General features: G+C 42.1%; 1 protein-coding gene across 6 annotated transcripts in view; it reads right to left on the bottom strand.

Annotated features, from left to right (window-relative positions):
* The window catches only part of cblb (Cbl proto-oncogene B, E3 ubiquitin protein ligase), a 181,341-nt gene that overhangs the window by 53,848 nt on the left and 109,156 nt on the right, over nucleotides 1–18,337 (bottom strand). For 5 of the 6 annotated variants that reach the window (XM_026181708.1, XM_026181707.1, XM_026181705.1 and 2 more), the window contains exons 12-13: nucleotides 16,810–17,187; nucleotides 12,472–12,563 (exon numbers count right to left, since the gene is read on the bottom strand). In XM_026181708.1, the coding sequence (XP_026037493.1) occupies nucleotides 12,472–12,563; nucleotides 16,810–17,187 (470 nt within the window). Of the gene's footprint in view, nucleotides 1–7,693; nucleotides 8,164–12,471; nucleotides 12,564–16,809; nucleotides 17,188–18,337 lie in introns of those variants that run through there. The other variant, XM_026181710.1, reaches the window with a different exon arrangement.

Raw genomic sequence — 18,337 nt, 5'->3', positions numbered from 1 at the left:
CAAAATCATCAGATTCTCTGTAAGATCAAGGTCGACTATCTAACAGCGTATAAAGTAAAGGCTTTAAAACAAAGTAAATGCTGAAAGTACAAACATCGCTAATGTCACATAACTTTGCCGGCATGTGGCCAACAGTAATGTTTTAATGTTCCTCATTATTAAACATTTGCACATAAATAAGTGACATAATATTCAGAACTTACTTTTGAAAGTTTACTCTTTGGCCGCTCAGCTTCTTTGAAGTGTCTCCCAGTCCCAGTGCACTTGTTAGCATGTTTTGGTTTGTGCAACTGGTCCGTCCGGTTATTGTCTCCCCAGATACATTTCCGTTGTCTTTTTTCCTATTTCCGTTGTGTTGTGTGTGCTTTTGCAGCGTTTTTCTTTTTGCAGCGTTTTTCTTTTTGCAGCATTTTTCTTTTTGCAGCGTTTTTCTTTTTGCAGCATTTTTCTTTTTGCAGCATTTTTCTTTTTGCAGCGTTTATCTTTTTGCAGCATTTTTCTTTTTGCAAGTGTTTTCTGAAGTTGCAGTCCGTTTGGCCTCTCAGGGCCATCGTAGATACTTGTTATTCTTAACATCTTAACAGATACTCTGACCTGTAACTATCATAAAATGCTTCGACCGGAAGTAGACACCTTTCGCGCATGCGGGGTATCGATTGGGTTTCCGGTACGGATCGGGTAGTGACAGTGAGTCCTGAGTGATTCAGCACAGGAAGGGAGGGGTGAGTGAGTCCTGAGTGATTGATTACCCTACGATTCAGCACAGGAAGGGAGGGGGTGAGTAACTCAAATGTGCTGTTAGCATTTTAGCAGAGCAATTCTACTGTGAACTGAGGAGCTATTGTCTTGATGTGAGCTTTCTACTCAGGGTTTTTTCTTCCAGTTCAGAGCAGAAATGTTTTTGTTAAGAAACTGGCTGTTGTTTGTTTCCCCACACAATTTTAATTATAAGCTAGATATATTTCTACTATTGAAATTAGTTTGCTAACAGCAACAGGAATGAGTCAGTGAGTCAGTTGGGCTTGTGAATAATAATAATAATAATGGATACTTTATTGATCCCCATGGGGAAATTACTTGTTTTTCCTCTGCATTTGACCCATTCACTCAGTGAAGCAGTGGGCAGCCCACTAAGCAGGCGCCCGGGGAGCAGTGTGTAGGGACGGTACCTTGCTCAGGGGTACCTCAGGGTAGCCGTTAAGTGGATTCGAACCGCCGACCTTCCGATCATGGGGCGACCACTTTACCTACTGAGCTATCCCTGCCCCGTGAATCATGATTCACGAGCCAGTAAAGTTATTTTCGAGTATTGAACATCACTAGTACAGATAAGCTTTTGATAACCCACATGTGAAGTTCACTGAACAGAAAGTAAAATGCTGCTGCTGGATGCTTTCAAAATGGTTAGAAGTTTTTCCTTCTAGTAAGGACATACAGCTGCAGTAGCCAGAGTATTGCTGGAAGAAATCATCTGAAGGGTAGAATCTCCAGACTGAGACTGGGTGCTGATCAGAAATCTTCAGAGAACCAGCAGGAAGCAGGGACCAGTCCACGTAAAGCTGACAACCCAGACAGCGGTTAAGGTCAAGAGTCCTGTCGTTTGGGGTCACAGTAGTCATAACGAGAAAATTCCAGAGCCACAGCAATAACCACAAAGGTTAAGAAAGATCCCTACGTTAGACGCTGAGGAAGACGACAAGGGTGTATGGCGTGCTCTGCCCTTTCATCCTACAGCTGCGTTGGAACGCGAGAGTGAGGGGTGAAAAAGCACCCTCCTCCAACAAGGGCGTGACAAGCTCCCAACTTAGTGACTTGCAGAGCGAGGCTCTGTGTCACCTACGAGGGGATCAGCGATGGAACGCAGAAAACACCTGATTAAACAGTCAGGCAGTTTTGCCTGAAAAGTTCAGCGTGTTTTTTAAGTTAAGGTGGTCATTGGTGTGACTTTTCTAATTGTTTCACAGATGACATAAATTTACATGACTCTCCAAACATCACAAACACAGGAAAGGTGTATATGAATTGCTGACTTTCAAACTTTTCTATAGCCCTGATCTGATTAAAAGTAACTAGTGTAAACATGGTATGCAAATTTCTCAGCCATTTGGCTAACAATTCCTTGATGGCAAACATCTGGACATGGCAAGATAGAACAGAAAAGAGCAGAGGAACGAAGGCTGATTTCTTAAAACGGCTACACTATGATATGTTGTGCCTTCAAGAGATGAGATTAAAAACACATACGGATATAAATGAATTAAATAAAGTGTGGAACCCTGGCCATTCAATAATATCAATGGGGGAAGACAGCTCTGACGGAGTGGGTATTTTCTTCAAAAAGGATACAGTGAATATGATCAAAAGTAGAAACATAATACCGGGACAACTCCTCCTTGTTGATTGCTGTTATTACGGGCAAAAGTTGCATATTATTAATGTATATAACGCACCCGATCGAACGAAAAAGATGCAATTGCTGAAAAAAATGAAGTATTTGTTAGAGATTGGTTTTAATATTTTTTATGTGGAGATTTTTTATGTGGAGCCACTGAAGCAACTGACAGGATAGCCAATGTTGAGGTTAGAGAATCTCGAGAAAGTAAATTGTTGGTTCAAATTTGTAAGGAAGCAGCACTTAGTGATCTGTACAGAGTCTTGCATCCCCATACCATACATTACACTAGGTTCGACTCATTAACCAAAACAAGGATTGATAGACTTTACATATCATCTAACATTCAAAGTCTTAAATATGACACATTCTTAACAGACTTTTCATCCCTTCACCCCAACAGAAAGGAATATTCTTTCTTCTCACATGTTCATCACTCCTACTCTCGTCTGGATTATTTTCTGGTCAGCAGCTCACTGCTGAGTAACATTTCAGACACTGAGATTCATCCTATAGCTGTCAGCGATCATGCTCCTGTATCTTTAACACTAATACAGAAGAATAATACTACACCAAGTAAAAACTGGAGATTTAATACATCACTGCTCAAAGACGAAGAGTTTATCAAATACTTTAATAAAAAAGAATGGACTCTATATTTAGGCTTTAATGACATTCCTGGAACATCAGCATCTGTCCTCTGGGAAGCAGGGCAAGCCGTGATGAGAGGTAAAATAATCTCTTTCTCATCACATAAGAAGAAAGAAGAAAACAAAAATATTCAGGAACTAGAAAAAAACATCAAATTCTTAGAAAAAGCCTTTGTGTCACACCAAGATCAAGAAATATTAAACAAAATATGCAAGACAAAACTAGAATTAAATGAAATTATTAATAAAAAGACTAAATTCTTAGTACAAAGACTTTGTCTGCAAAATTATGAACACGGTAACAAATCCGGACAATTTCTTGCTAACCAGTTAAAACTCAATAAAGAAAAAACAACTATATGTGCTGTTAAAGATTTATCTGGGAATACAATATATGATCTTAAAAAAATAAACAAATTTTTTAGGGATTTCTATGAAACTTTATATACACCACAAATAAACCCACCAAAAAAATCAAATTGATCAATTTCTCGACAACATAACTCTTCCAAAATTATTAGACACCCAAGCAACGGCACTGGATTCGCCACTGACGCCAGGTGAACTCCAGGAAGCTCTGATAAGTATGCCCAATAATAAGGCTCCAGGTCCAGACGGTTTTCCAACAGATTTTTACAAAGAATTCTGGACGATTCTGGCACCAGTTTTTCACAGGATGTTGCAGGAAATCAAAGAAAATGGTAGACTACCACCAAATATGAACTCTGCAAATATCAGTCTCTTACTAAAACCAGGCAAAGACCCTGTATTTCCTTCAAGCTATTGTCCAATATCCCTTATTAATGTAGACCTTAAAATAATCTGCAAAGCTCTCTCAAAAAGATTAGAGAAAATAACCCCCCTTTTAATTCATCCTGACCAAACTGGTTTCATAAAAGGTAGGAACTCATCAACAAATACACATAGATTACTTAATTTAATAGACTACTCATGCAGTAAAAACATTGAAACCATAATATTTTCTTTAGATGCGGAAAAAGCATTTGACAGAGTTAACTGGAAATTTCTATTTGCAACTTTACACAAATTTGGTTTTGGATCCTCTTTCATAAACTGGTTAAAAATATTATATAAATCCCCAACAGCTTGTGTCAGAACAAATGACCAAACATCCTCCAGCTTCTCTCTCCTGAGGGGCACCAGACAGGGATGCCAACTCTCCCCTTCACTGTTTGCAATTTTTATTGAGCCACTAGCAGCAGCAATTAGACAGGCTACAACAATTAAGGGCATAAAATGTAAGAATGTAGAACATAAAATCAGCCTTTATGCGGATGATGTGTTACTTTTTCTCCAACATTCACAAACCAATCTCTCTGGGGTACTTGCATTGATAAATTCTTTCTCAAGTGTCTCAGATTATTCAATTAACTGGTCAAAATCTACAGTTCTTCCGATTAATTGCTCCTTCCATAATTCTTCTCCTTCCCTACTGCAATCTGGAAATATAAAATATTTAGGTATTAATGTCTCTCCTAAGCTTTCAGAATTCACTAAATTAAACCATATCCCACGTTTAAAGACAGTAGAAGGCGATCTGGTTAGATGGAAATCTTTATCCATATCACTCATGGGAAGGGTTGCCGCTATAAAAATGATAGTCTTGCCAAAAATAAACTATTTATTTTCAATGATCCCAAATAAGCCATCACAAGATTGGTTCAGATCTCTAGACTCGTATATTTCTAAATTCCTTTGGAAAGATAAACCCCAATGTATCAGCTTAAAAACACTACAAAAGACCAAGGATAAAGGAGGATTAGATCTGCCTAACTTTAATCACTATTTTTTAGCCAACAGGCTTCAGTTCATCTCTACATGGTAGTGATGTTCGATTCGTGAACGAATCGTTCAATACTCGAGAATCACTTTACTGACTCGTGAATCATGATTCACAAGCCCAACTGACTCACTGACTCATCCCTGTTGCTGTTAGCAAACTAATTCCATTAGTAGAAATATATTTAGCTAATAATTAAAATTGTGGGGGGGAAAAACAACAGCCAGTTTCGTAACAAAAGCATTTCTGCTCTGAACTGGAAGAAAAAACCCTGAGTAGAAGCTCACATCAAGAAAATAGCTCCTCGGTTCAGAGTAGCATCGCGCTGCTAACATGCTAACAACACATTTGAGCTACTCACCCCCTCCCTTTCTGTGCTGAATCGTAAGCATAAGCGAATCACTCAGGACTCGCTCACCCCCTCCCTCCTGTGCTGAATCATAGAGCGAACGAATCACTCACTCACTCACTAACCCCCTCCCTCCTCTGCAAATCAAAGAGCGAACGAATCACTCAGGACTCACTAACCCCCTCCCTCCTGTGCTGAATCGTAAGCGTAAGCGAATCACTCAGGACTCGCTCACCCCCTCCCTCCTGTGCTGAATCATAGAGCGAACGAACGAATCACTCACTCACCCCCTCCCTCCTGTGCTGGCTCACAGCTTCTTCTTCTTCTTGGTTGGCAACCAATGTTAAGGCCGCCCCCTGGCTCACAGCGCAGTGGACATTTAGATGAGAAAATATATATTTGACACACTTAAGGAAAATACTAATAAAATACAAATAAACAAAATAAATGTTTATTAAGCAATTTTGATAGGAAATTGCTTAATTTTAGAAATGTTTTTGCTCTTTTTTTTCTCTATAAAATAGTTTTGGGGTTTTTTTAATCATTCATCTTAGCAGTGGGATTTACATGAAAAGGGAAACAAATTAAGTTTGAGTGAAAATGTAAAATTTTTGCACTCTCTGGTCAACTGACTCAGTGAATCAAATGACTCAAAACACCCGATTCACTTTGGTGAGTGACTCATTAACACTCGATTCAATAAAAAGAATCAAATTTACCATCACTGCTACATGGTTTAAACACACCCTCTTAGATGAACCTTGGATAGATGTAGAACAGGCACTATGTAATAACCTAGAAATTTCAGACCTACCATTTATCAGCTCAAACATCAAACGACATGAATGCTTTAAAAGCAGCAACATCAGCTCTTCTCTGACAGCATGGTGAGAGTTTCTAAAAATGACAGGGTCTTCATTAATCCCATGCAAACGTACACCTATCTGGAACAATCCGGACATATTACAAAACAATAATATGATCAACTTTCCAGATTGGAGTTGCAAATGAATTAAATACTTGGAACATATATTGGAAGGAACAGACTTTATTTCATTTGACAGAGTAGTTACACAATATGGGATCACCAAGAAACGATTTTTGGAATATCAACAAATTAAATCCATAGTAAAAAAGAAATTTAATCCCAGTGAAGCTGAATTACAAACACCACCAAGTGTGGTACAATTTTTTAGTCTAAAACCCCCCAAATTATTGTCTAAAATATACAGAACACTTTCTAAAATAGATGAATCAATATCCCTTCCTATTGCAAAATGGGAAGCAGATTTATCGATCAGCTTAGACCAAAACCTTTGGTCTCAGATATGCTTAAAAACCTTTCAATGGATCAGAAATCCCAGTTTGCAATTAATACAATACAAAATATTACATAGAGTGCACTATACTGGTCATAGGATGTTCAAGATGGGCTATACGCCTTCCAACAACTGCTCACACTGCACAGCAAATACACCAGACAATTACATCCACGCTCTTTGGTTCTGTCCACCAGTTCAGCAGTTTTGGCGTGAGATATGTGAAAACTTATCAAAGTGTCTGAAACGTAACATTCCAGCCTCCCCTTTAGTATGCTTGCTGGGCAACTTGGATGAGGTCACTGCAGAAATAAAGTTGTTTTTACGGCCCTATGCATTGCCAAGAAAATGGTCCTCATTAACTGGAAAAATAAAAATAATCTTAATTCTAACCAATATAAAAACCATCTAATAGATCACATTAGTCTTGATACAGCCTCTGCCATCACATTTGATCAATCTCTTTGGGCTCCTTTGATCGGCTTCATCACCTAGTGGGGGTGGGGGGTCATGGTTTGGTCCTGCCTTCACTATTGTGGTTGATATGGGGGTGGGGACGGCAAAACGCCAAAACACAAACTTAACAATGTGGTGTATGCTGTACAGTGCAGCGAGGAATGCTCAGACCTCTACATTGGAGAGACCAAACAGCCACTTCACAAGCGCATAGCACAACACAGAAGAGCCACAAGACTCAGCAGTCCATCTGCATCTTAAGGATAAAGGACACTCTTTCGAGGATGCCAATGTTCACATTTTGGACAGAGAGGACAGATGGTTTGAAAGAGGAGTGAAAGAAGCCATCTATGTCCACTGTGAGCGACCATCTTTGAACAGAGGTGGGGGTTTACGACACCAACTCTCTTCCATCTATAATCCAGTTTTGAGATCCCTTCCCAGACGCCTTAACGCCCACTCACATCCTGGGCCATCTGACCTCAGGAATTCGCATGATAAGGTGGGGCCAGGTTTCATAATGAACACACCCGAAACTCTGGCTGATTGGGACCCACACCCAGTTTCACACCTTGGCTCAGGCGATTAGAGGATCATCAGGGGGTCCTTTTGTCCCTCTGTGGGGGGTTACTCCCACTAGGTTTATATCTGGGAGTCTCCACCATTTGACCTTAGAACTGAAGAAGCTTCTCGGATGAGAGGTGAAACGTCTTCAAGCAACTTAAAGAAGTCCAGACGCTTTTCTTTGCAAGCTCCTTTGAGGACGGCCTTAGGGCGTCTGGGGAGTCCCTAGGGACGTTTTCCCTGGAGGGCCTAACCCGGGGGATGTGGCCATGACCTGGTTAGGGGCTCTGGTGGATGGTGTTTTCCTTGTGGCTGCGTACAGCGGAGATGGGGGAGGGTCTGTGCTGGCGGATGTTGGTTACTGGCCTGGTAGCCTGGCTGCCCCTGGGCGGGTCCGGGATGGGCGTGGAGGCTTGGGGGTCTGGGTGCGCTCTGCCCCCGGTCTGGGGTGCTGGCTGGGCCTTGGGGGCTTGGGTCCTGGCTGTTGTGTCACCGGAGCTGTGGGCGGGTGGGTGCAGGGGGGCTCAGCCCCAGTGCAGGGGACCTCTGGTGCATCGGCCCAACTTGGGGGCTCTCTAACTGGTGGGGAGGTTGTTATATCTTTGCAGGTAGTCTCTCTACAGGAGCTCACTCTGCAGGTGGGGGAGAGATATAGGAGAGGTAGAGAATGAACTCAACCTGGGTGTCTATTGTCTTGTGTAGTTTGGGAGATGATTGGATGATGGGGTGGGTGCAGTTTTCTCTGGGGTGGAGTTGGGTGGGCTGCCCCGGACTCTGTGGGGCTGGGCGGTGCTGCTGCTGTGGGCCCTGGTCCGGATGGGCCTGGGCCCTCTTGCCCTGGTGGGTTCCAGAGTGTGGGGGTGCCTACTGGGGTCAGCGGGGGAGCTGGCCCCAGGGAGGGGCCACTTGCCCCTCCCTTTCTTCCCTCCCCATCCTCAGCTGCCTCCCTATTCCCGCTCTACCACACCCACCCACACACCAAGGGCTTGAGGTGCAGGTATGTCACCAGGGTGCAGGGAAGGCACTCCCCCTCTGTCCCCTTCTGGCCGCCTGTGCCTCAATTTTATTCTGCAACCTAGACATCCACATTACTCACACTCTCACATAACACATACATATAGGGCCTTGGGGGTGGGCACGTTTTACAGCATCCAGAGGATGGTCGGTGTATTCCAACCCACCTCTGGCGCTGGTGCCCTACCATCCATCCATCCATCCATCCATCCATTCGCTACCGCTTATCCTTTTCAGGGTCGCAGAGGGTGCTGGAGCCAATCCCAGCTGTCATAGGGCGAGAAGCAGGGTACACCCTGGACAGGTCGCCAGTCTGTCGCAGGGCTAACACACAAGGACAGACAACCATTCATACTCACATTCACTCGCACATTTACACCTAGTGGCAATTTGGATTTATCCAATTAACCTATCCCCACAAACTGCATGTCTTTGGACGGTGGGAGGAAGCCGGAGTACCCGGAGGGAACCCACGCAGACACGGGGAGAACATGCAAACTCCACACAGAAAGACCCCGGCCTGATGGTGGAATTGAACTCAGGACCTTCTTGCTGTGCGGCAACAGTGCTAACCACCGTGCCCTACCCTCAATTTTAAATGCATATAGACACTAAGGGTTTTCGGGAGGAGCCGTGCTGCTCTCTGATGTTTTAAATGCACTTTAGAACAGCACACAGCAACACTACATATGAGCGGGGGTAGGGAGGTTTGGGGTCTTCACTCACCCTGGTTCTGTTAGCCGTCAGGGCTGGGGGGCTGGGAGGAGGTGCTGGCCGTCAGACTGGGGTCTGGGATGCGGGGCCTCCCTGCTACTGCAGATAAGCAGGTGGTCCGCTTGCCTCCACCACAGAGAGAAGGGTAACATCTCCTGGGTCTAGGTGTGGCTTGCCCCTCCGGGGGCGGGGGTACCTGGACCTCCTAAGTACGGAGGCCTATCTCCCCTCACCACACTCCCTGCCGCTGGCTGATGCCCTCAGACGTTGGTGTGTTGGTGGTTCTTGTCGACTGGGGCTGAGCGCTCATGTATGTACCGGCTCACTCCTGGTGGCCGATTGGCGGAGCCTGGCGCCTGTGGCTCGGCTGGGCCCCTTCCGGGGGGTGGGATGCCTTCAGGCCTCTGGCCTCTGGACCTGAAGCTCGGTCCTCTCTGACACAGCTGGCTGCCGGCAGAGCCCGCGGGCACGCCACTGCTGGAACCTCCTCTGGCCTCTGCTCCGTAGCTGCTGGGTGACCTCTCGTTTGGGGCTCTACTCAGCTCTTCCCATGAGGGTGGCACGGTTCCCCCCCTTTTTGGTGGTCCTCCTTGGGTCCTTGTACTCTGGGACCTCTGGATGTCTGGGGCCTGGATCTCCTCCATACCTGCTTCATACCCTGGGGGATGGGGCTGTGGCTCGCCACACTCCCTAACAGATCGTTACATGGAGAAACCTTTGGAATACAAGCATGCTGATCCACACAGGTGTGCACACAGGTGTAGACACGGGTGTTCACAGACGCAGACTACACCTTTCTTGGCTGCTGCCTCAAAGCACATTGTGCGCTGTGTATCTTGTGTGCTGCACAATAGCGTTTAATATTTAGTATCTACTGTTATCTACTGCTAGCTAGTTTATTGTGATAGTGCTGTATTTATTATGTTGCTCTTTTTTTTTTTTTGCTTTCTCTTGTTTTTTTTCTCCATACAGGTGATCCAGGTGTTTTGTTTGTTTTTCTTTCTTTCTTCCCCCCTTTCTCACCGTCTCTTCTCCCCTCTGTTTTTCTTTCTCTCCCTCTCTTTCTTTCATTCTTTCTCCCTGTCCTATCCCCAGTCATGTCTGTCCCGTTTGTAGCAACCGAAAATAAAATAAATACATAATTATAATAAAGGTCAATCAAATGGACCAATATGGCAAGGCCATGATGATCCACTTGGTAAAATAAATCCGCTTGGCATCTTTCGTGGCCTTAAGACAACAATTCTGATGGCTAAAGATCCAAACGGGACAACAAAAAAAACCCAAAAAACAAAAACAAAAACAAAAAAACCCCCAGACTTTTCTGATCACATGGTGGTTATGGCAACAATATCCTGTTGCTCCCACAAATTTTTGAACTATTGGAAACTGAATACATCTTTGTTACCAGACGGGTTTGCTTGTGCCCGAAGTTAAATCTGAAATTAAGAAAATATTACATCTTCAGATTTTTACTGCCTCTTTCTCAGAACTTTGCGAGATAATTAAATCATGCTAAGAATATGAAATACAATGAAGATGTAAGTAGATATATATATATATTTAAGAAATAAGAAGGAGAAACAAGAAGAGGAAGAAAATCAAAGGATGTCTCTTAAGGAGAGCATTGATCGAGTCAACAGAGAAGTTTTATTTAATATGTTGAGATGTACTGAATTTCATGGGAATAGCGATTATATGATTCTAATCTGTCAGTGCGCCCCAGGGTGGCTGTGGCTACAATGTAGCTTGCCATCACCAGTGTGTGAATGTATGTGTGAATGGGTGGATGACATGGATATGTAAAGCGCTTTGGGGTTCTTAGGGACTAGTAAAAGCGCTATATATAAATACAGGCCATTTACCATTTACCATTTAAATAATCAAAAGAAATGTGGAAATGATTTCATTGTCTCAATTAAGGACAAACATGGAAAGTCAGTTTTCAAAGAAGAAGGGAAAAGATTAGAAGTTAGAAGTTATTAGGGACTATTGTTCGGAGATATTTCACCCATAGTGACACTGTTAACAATCTTCTAAGTGAAGTTGAACTATTAAATTCTGTCACTTATGAGACCTCGGTTGGGGAAATTAAAAGAGAGGAAGTGGAATCAGTAATTAATCAACTGGTTTGGATGGACTCCCTTCTGAATTTTATAAACTTGTGAGTAAAGAACTGTCTGAATTATTAACTCAGTACTATAACGAGGCAGCACGGTGGCACGGTGGTTAGCACTGTTGCCGCACAGCAAGAAGGTCCTGAGTTCAATTCCACTGCGTTACAGTCAGTGCGGGAGCAGTGGCTTCGCTCATGCGCGATTCATTTGCAGTTTGGACTCATAGGTGTGGACGTCTCCTGTCCTGATAGCAGCTGGGGGAGGACTATCCTCCACCCGTGAGCGCTTTGGCACGGGCGAGGTGCCCACGGCAGCACACGCTGCTTGTTGAGAGTAGGAGCGATACGCACTTTCACGTCAAAAAGTCGTCATAAATAAGTCTCCAATAACACCAGAAAAAGTCGCCAGATTTGTCGCTGGTTGCTTTTTAGAAAAAAAGTCGCTAAGGGGGTCTGAAAACTCGCTAAATACAGCGACAAAGTCGTTAAGTTGGCAACACTGACGTGATCTCCTTTTTGCCCCCGGTACCGGGGGCGTGGGGCTTAAGTGGTTAAAGAATAAAAACAGCCCACATGGCGAGTAGAGAGATTTTGTTTATACATGTATTAGAGCACTCTTAATCTTACTGACCACTCAAGGCATTTTACAGTTGTCCCATTTGTCCATGTATACAGTGTTTTACACTTTAAGCACTTTATCTACTTCAAATCCATACATGTAAAGCTCACTTGCTGAAAATAAGGTAAAACACAAGTCATGTAGTTTCTCAGATACAGCTGAGTATCCAAGATGTCTATAGCATGCACAGCATAACAGTATGTTTTCATTTTTTTTAAAAGCACACAATCTTGACTCAAAATCTGAGACACAGCCTTGTCAAAGGCTGGTTAATCTACAGTTTTAGAGCAGCATCAAAACTGACTTAAAAATGCAGATTAACCAGAAATTTCCAGGATATTTTCTGGGAATATTTGTTCATATCCAGCTAGATAAATATTTATGTGTGTGTGTGTGTGTGTGTGTGTGTGTGTGTGTGTGTGTGTGTGTGTGTGTGTGTGTGTGTGTGTGTGTGTGTGTGTGAGATGTGATACTCACTTGTGGCTACTACAAAGTTTGGACTGAGTTGGCAACTGCCGTGAGGGAACGATGTCGTACTCATCACTGACTTGCTCGCCATTACAGAAGGGCTGCACAGACACACAAAAGAGAAAATGGATGTGGTATCTGTGATGTGGCAATCAGAAATAAATCAAAATATCTTTCATGCAGAAGAACCCATCCTTAATGATGAAAAAAAAAACCTTTTGTAAAAATATTGGCAGCTGTCATTGCAAGTAGATACATTTATGGTATAAATTTGAAAATCCAAGGGGCCTTCCTTCTTGAGTTATATCATTCCCAAAATAGACCCTGATTCAAAATCCTCATAGATTTTTAGTAGATTCACCTGTAGCATAAATATCAAAATCATGCGTTGCTTACCCCATCAGCATTTTATTGCTATGGGGTAAAAACTGTTTTTTCAAATAATGTTTCCTACAGTCACTGAAAAAGTGTTCTGAGAAAGATGAATTACTTTTTGAGAATTATTATTATTATTACTTGCAATAATGTAAAAGCAGTGCCCCCTAGGACAGAAGAAATCTTTAAAACCAGAGAATTCAAAGACATGTTCAGAAGCCTCTGCTGTCCCATTAATCTATTGATTTCTTCAGCATTACAAAAGTCGAATGTCAGTTGTCAGCATTTCCACTTTTACACAGGAAACAATAGTTCCTAATAGTTAATTAACTTTATTTTCAAAATTGAAACAAATACGGTTTTGATCAGGATCCAGTGACGTCAAAGTGACAGACATCCAGAGACTCAAGCAGGAAGAGTTGGACAGCACCAGGTCCTAACATGATTCATGCCTACTGGCTAACTACATTCCACTTGGCAGTACAAATGAACCAGCTACCAATGGAATGGAATGGCTAACTGAAGGCCGGATAGTCCTGATCCCCAAGGATCTCCAGAAGGGAAGCTAAGATGAATGGGCACACAGTTTTAAACATGAAAGGGGCATAGAAAGGAAGAGGTAGAAACACCAGAGGGCCAAAACAACAGCTGAGAGGTGTTCCCACAGGCTGCTTGGAAAGCTGCACCGACCAAGTACCTGCAGAGAGTAAGGCAAGTCCCGAGGAGTCAGCTGAATGGGAAGAACAACATCTAAGGAATCAACACCTATGCCCTGCCAATTGTCAGATACCTTTCTGAGATAATAAGCTGGCCAAAGGAGGAGATAGAAGCCACTGACATCAAGACAAGAAAACTACTGACCATGCATGGAGGGTCCAGCAACCTGAAGCTATACACTAAGCGGAAGGAAGGAGCCCAATGACTAGTGACTACATCCATGAATCCACCAACGGCAGTCCAGGAAAAGTTTGTGTTTAATAAAAAGTAAACTGATCAGTGATCATGATGCTTGTTAAGCTTGTGCTTATTACAAACTTTCGAGCAATCTTAGAGTATTCCCCATCTTAGTTAAGTGAGATAGAACGTCCAATGGAGGCTGTTAAGATAACATTTATTTTTGTAATGGTCAAAATTTTGATCTGACACTGGGTCTAAGAGAAATGTTAGAGAATCTCCAAAAATATTTAGATTTACCATTATAGTCCTCAAGAAAAGATTTAACCAAATGTTAGAGTAACCTAGGGCTGCAGCGACCTATTATTTTAGTATAGAGTAATCTATCAATTATTCCATTGATTAACCAAGTAATTTTGCAAGAAGTACTTTTGTCTTGTTAACAAGTAATAATAAATATTAAAACGAGAAAAAACACTGGTCTTTTAGAATGAAACCTAACCCTAACCCATTGGTTTCCATTTTAGAAACTGCAATGTTTTAAAGTTTAGCTGCATACAATATCTGTCAAAAAACAACAACTAAATGCTGTGATTGTTTGTACGTGCCATATTGAAATTTAAGCTTTTAAAGAAAACATTTTTTAAATGCAAAAATATATAAATAATCTAAAGTACAGTCAAAGTCAAATAAAATAATATACATACAATCTAAACTAAGGCATAAAAAAAAACTTTCTTCTTGGAAGGCTTTCTGACATGAGGAGGCAAGTGTTGTGCTGCCGAAAACAGACATTATGACGTGGTAGTATTAATTAATATTAATAATAAATCAGTGTCCAACCTTACAACCCTCAGGTCAGTGGAATGGCCCATGTAAATTTTTATTGGCTTGTGAAATAAACCTTTTATATTTGTATTTTTAAATATTAATGTAATTTAATAATAAGTATTTTATATGATTTACCTTTTGATCTAAAACATGTTATGAAAGCCTTGGAATTAATATGGCATTACCATATTATGGTCAGACTTTTTATTATACACCACTCCAAAATACACATATATTGAAGTTCTTTTTTTAGCTGCAAATTCAGTGACATGCTCACATTTACATAGTTTAACACAGCGGCACGCTACAGAGCCATGTAATCCTATTAAGGTCTCAAGGTGTACAGACTCAGGGAAGCTTGAAGTGAGGACCTAAATGCAAACACTGGGAGGCAGGAAGGAGTTAACTGGAGGTGAGCCGTTTATTAAGGCTGATTGTTGAATGGTACAAAAATAAAAAAACAAAACGGAATGGGGAACTAAAACAGAGAAACTAAACCGTGACATGCTAGCAACAGAGCCCATGGAACCTGAAGAAACCTGAGGGTTAACAAACATGGAAACACATAACAAACTGGGGAGGCAAAGGATAAAATACAGAGAAGAACATGGGAAGGGAGACAGAACACCGAGGTCTGACTGGGATGAGAGAGAGATGAAGTGACACAGATGTAGATAGAGAGAGAAAGAGACACTGAAGGGTAGGGCTGCCAAGGTTAGTCGACTAGTCACGATTACGTCGACGATTTTGATAGTCGACGACTGATTTAATAGTCGACGCGTCGTTTGAAGCTTTGTAAGATCACAAAAGACGCAGGAATAAGTAGTAGAATTTAAGAGTGTAATAACGGACTGAAACAGAAGATGGCAGCAGTGTATGTACAAGGATGCCAGCTGCCGTTAAAACCCGAAGAAGAAGCTGTGTCCCAGAATTCATAGCGCAGCCCAGCTCAGTTTCCAACAATGGCGGCAGCTAGTTAGTTTTAATATAACTCTTATTATTCTTTCTGGGTCACAAAATAAACCCATCCATCCATCCATCCATCCATTTGTTTCCGCTTCTCCTTTTCAGGGTCGCGGGGGGGGGGGGGCTGGAGCCTATCCCAGCTGTCATAGGGCGAGAGGTGGGGTACACGCTGGACAGGTCGCCAGTCTGTAGCGAGAATGTAACTGTGTAAACCTCAAATGTCTGCTCAGTTTATCAAGACACCACATTTTTTCAAAAGTGCCCCGACGTTTTCGGAGATGTCTGTTACCCACTAGCTCGATAGCTAGCCGGGAGCAAGGCTCACTAGAGCCCGTGAGAACACCGGACTCCCTGCAAATCGTTTTCAAACCCACCGTGGACTTTCGCTACTCAGGTTAAACATATATAGGTCACTTAGATAACTTAAAAATGTTATTGTTTGGCTTTTTTTTTTTTTTTTGTATTTTATTTGTTCCTGAGTAAATCGGTTTGGCTGAGATTAAAGTTATAGTTTTTACACAGCTGAATAAACGTCAAGCAGACAACTGATTATCAGAAGTGTGAGATGCTGGAGAATATACTCCGGTGTCCTGTTATATTTTAGATAGCAAGGAGTTTATTAAACTTCACCGAAACGATCTGCAAATTTCATTAAAATTTAATAAACTATCATCTTGTCTTTATTTTTAGTTAGCACATACCTTAAACACTTAAAGCTGTAAGCTAATGATAGTTATATAAGAGCAGATGCATGCTGGTGCAATAAGCTGTAGGTCTAATGGATGCATGATCTGATTAGTCGACTAATCGCAAAAATAATCGGTGACTAGTTGACTATCAAAATAATCGTTTGTGGCAGCCCTACTGAAGGGTAATAAACAAGGACAGAGGGTAAGACAAAAGGGGAAATGCTAAAGAAAACTAAAAAATCCAAACTAACATGAATCCCTGAGGTAAAACAATAATCAGAAACTCATAAGCACATGGAAACTAAACTAAGAAAAATAAATCAGTCTTTAAGAATACAACAGTGATAATAAACAAGCTTCAAAAGTCCACACAAACAAAACATTGGGTCAAAGAACCATGACAAACCCATCCCACAGTTCTGGACACATCGAACCTCACGGGGCAGAATGAAGAGACTAAACAAAGTCACAGTTAGGATTCTTCCTCCCAGAATTGTGAGAGTTTATCCTTTCTTTTACTTAGTAAATTCAAAAAAATACAGTCCAGTACTGGCTTATCATTTTAAATATTTAAAAGACACGTAATCTTTACCTTGGAGCTCTCTGAATTTCCTGCCCCGTCCAACCTTTGATGTAACCTCACAAATTCCACAGATGGACAACTGAGTGGTCTTCGGTGCAAGTGACAAGGCACAGTGGGTCCCAGCTGGAGTTGGTGTTCCCCTCCAGTCTTGTGTGCATCTGTCAAATGGCTGTCTTTGGAGCACCAAGTCTCAGAGGAAATTTGGAATTCTGACAGCATGCCTGTAGAAGAAGAGGACATGTACGAGGAACTGGGGAGCGAAGAGTGGTGTGATTCAGGGGGGACAGGAGGAGGACGCTCGGGAGGAGGAGGTGGTGGTGGGTCCCTCTGTGGAGGAGGTGGGGCTGGAAGAGGCTTGTCTTGCTTCCTAGATATGCCTGGTGAAGACTAAAGGGGTAGAAAGATAAAGTTGTTCAATTAAATGAGACAACTAATTTGATACCTGGATTTACATTTTTTTAAATTCTTTTAATTAATCTGGTCGTCCATCCATTCTCTTCATGGGGAAACTGGAGCCTCTCCCAGCTACCATAGGGCAACAGGAAGGGTACACTCTGAACAGATCGCAGGGCCAACACAGAGAGACAGATAACTATTCACACTTTCAGGTGTGTGCTAACACAATGCCATAATCTACCCAGGAGTAAAAATCTCCATAAATTTACCTCTGTAAAATGCTCAGAGAAAATACAGAAAACCCAAGAGCCAAATCTCAGACTCTACAGGACTCTGTTATTATTAGTTAAATGTTAAAGTTCAGTTTGCAAAAGACTGAACAAGTATGACTGTGCCTTGGATTAAAAGGGTTGCCAGGAAAAAAGCATTTTTCTACTTAAAAGAACATGGTTTAGCAGGGCTCGCAAAATCGCTAGCCCAACGGCTAGCGATTTTTCCAGTCGGGCTACCAAAATCTATCTCTGCCCTGCCCGTCGGGCTATCGTAGGAAGGAAAAATATATGTCAATGCTTTTGCATTCTTTCGGAAATGTAGCTGGGTAATTATGTCATTGGCATCGGTGAGCCACTGTCAATATGTGACATATTGAAATCGCGTTTGAATTTGCGCTTGTTTTTTGCTTTCACTTTGCAATCGTGCGAACTGTGTATAGAGAGCGATAGCACTGATTGGTGACGATAATTTGCGCACCAATTCCTCTGATATCGTTTTATTAATCGTTAGCTTACTATGCAAACATGACAAGTGAAATCTCCCGCAGCAAGCTTAAACATGTGAGAGGTTGATCGCGCAGAGAATCGCTGAGCGTTATGTGAGTGCGTGTGTAAAAGCAGCAGGATATATATTTTAGTTCTGCTGAGCCAAATAAGACAGGTCAGGGTGAAGGAGTGACAGCCAAAGAAAAGCTTACCACAAAACGGAAAAGTTATGACAAATCAGACTATAAGGCAAAAAGAAAGTGCAGCTTTATGGTTTCATGGACAAAAGAATTTCTGTGGCTGCAATATGACAAGCTAAATAACCAGGGGTGCACATAAGTGGTCCGCAGGTGCACATTCACTGTCAAAATAAAAAACGCGCA

Source organism: Astatotilapia calliptera, chromosome 10 (assembly GCF_900246225.1).
Source record: "Astatotilapia calliptera chromosome 10, fAstCal1.2, whole genome shotgun sequence".
NCBI classification, from domain to species: domain Eukaryota; kingdom Metazoa; phylum Chordata; class Actinopteri; order Cichliformes; family Cichlidae; genus Astatotilapia; species Astatotilapia calliptera.
This window is presented reverse-complemented; position numbering and strand designations above follow the sequence as displayed.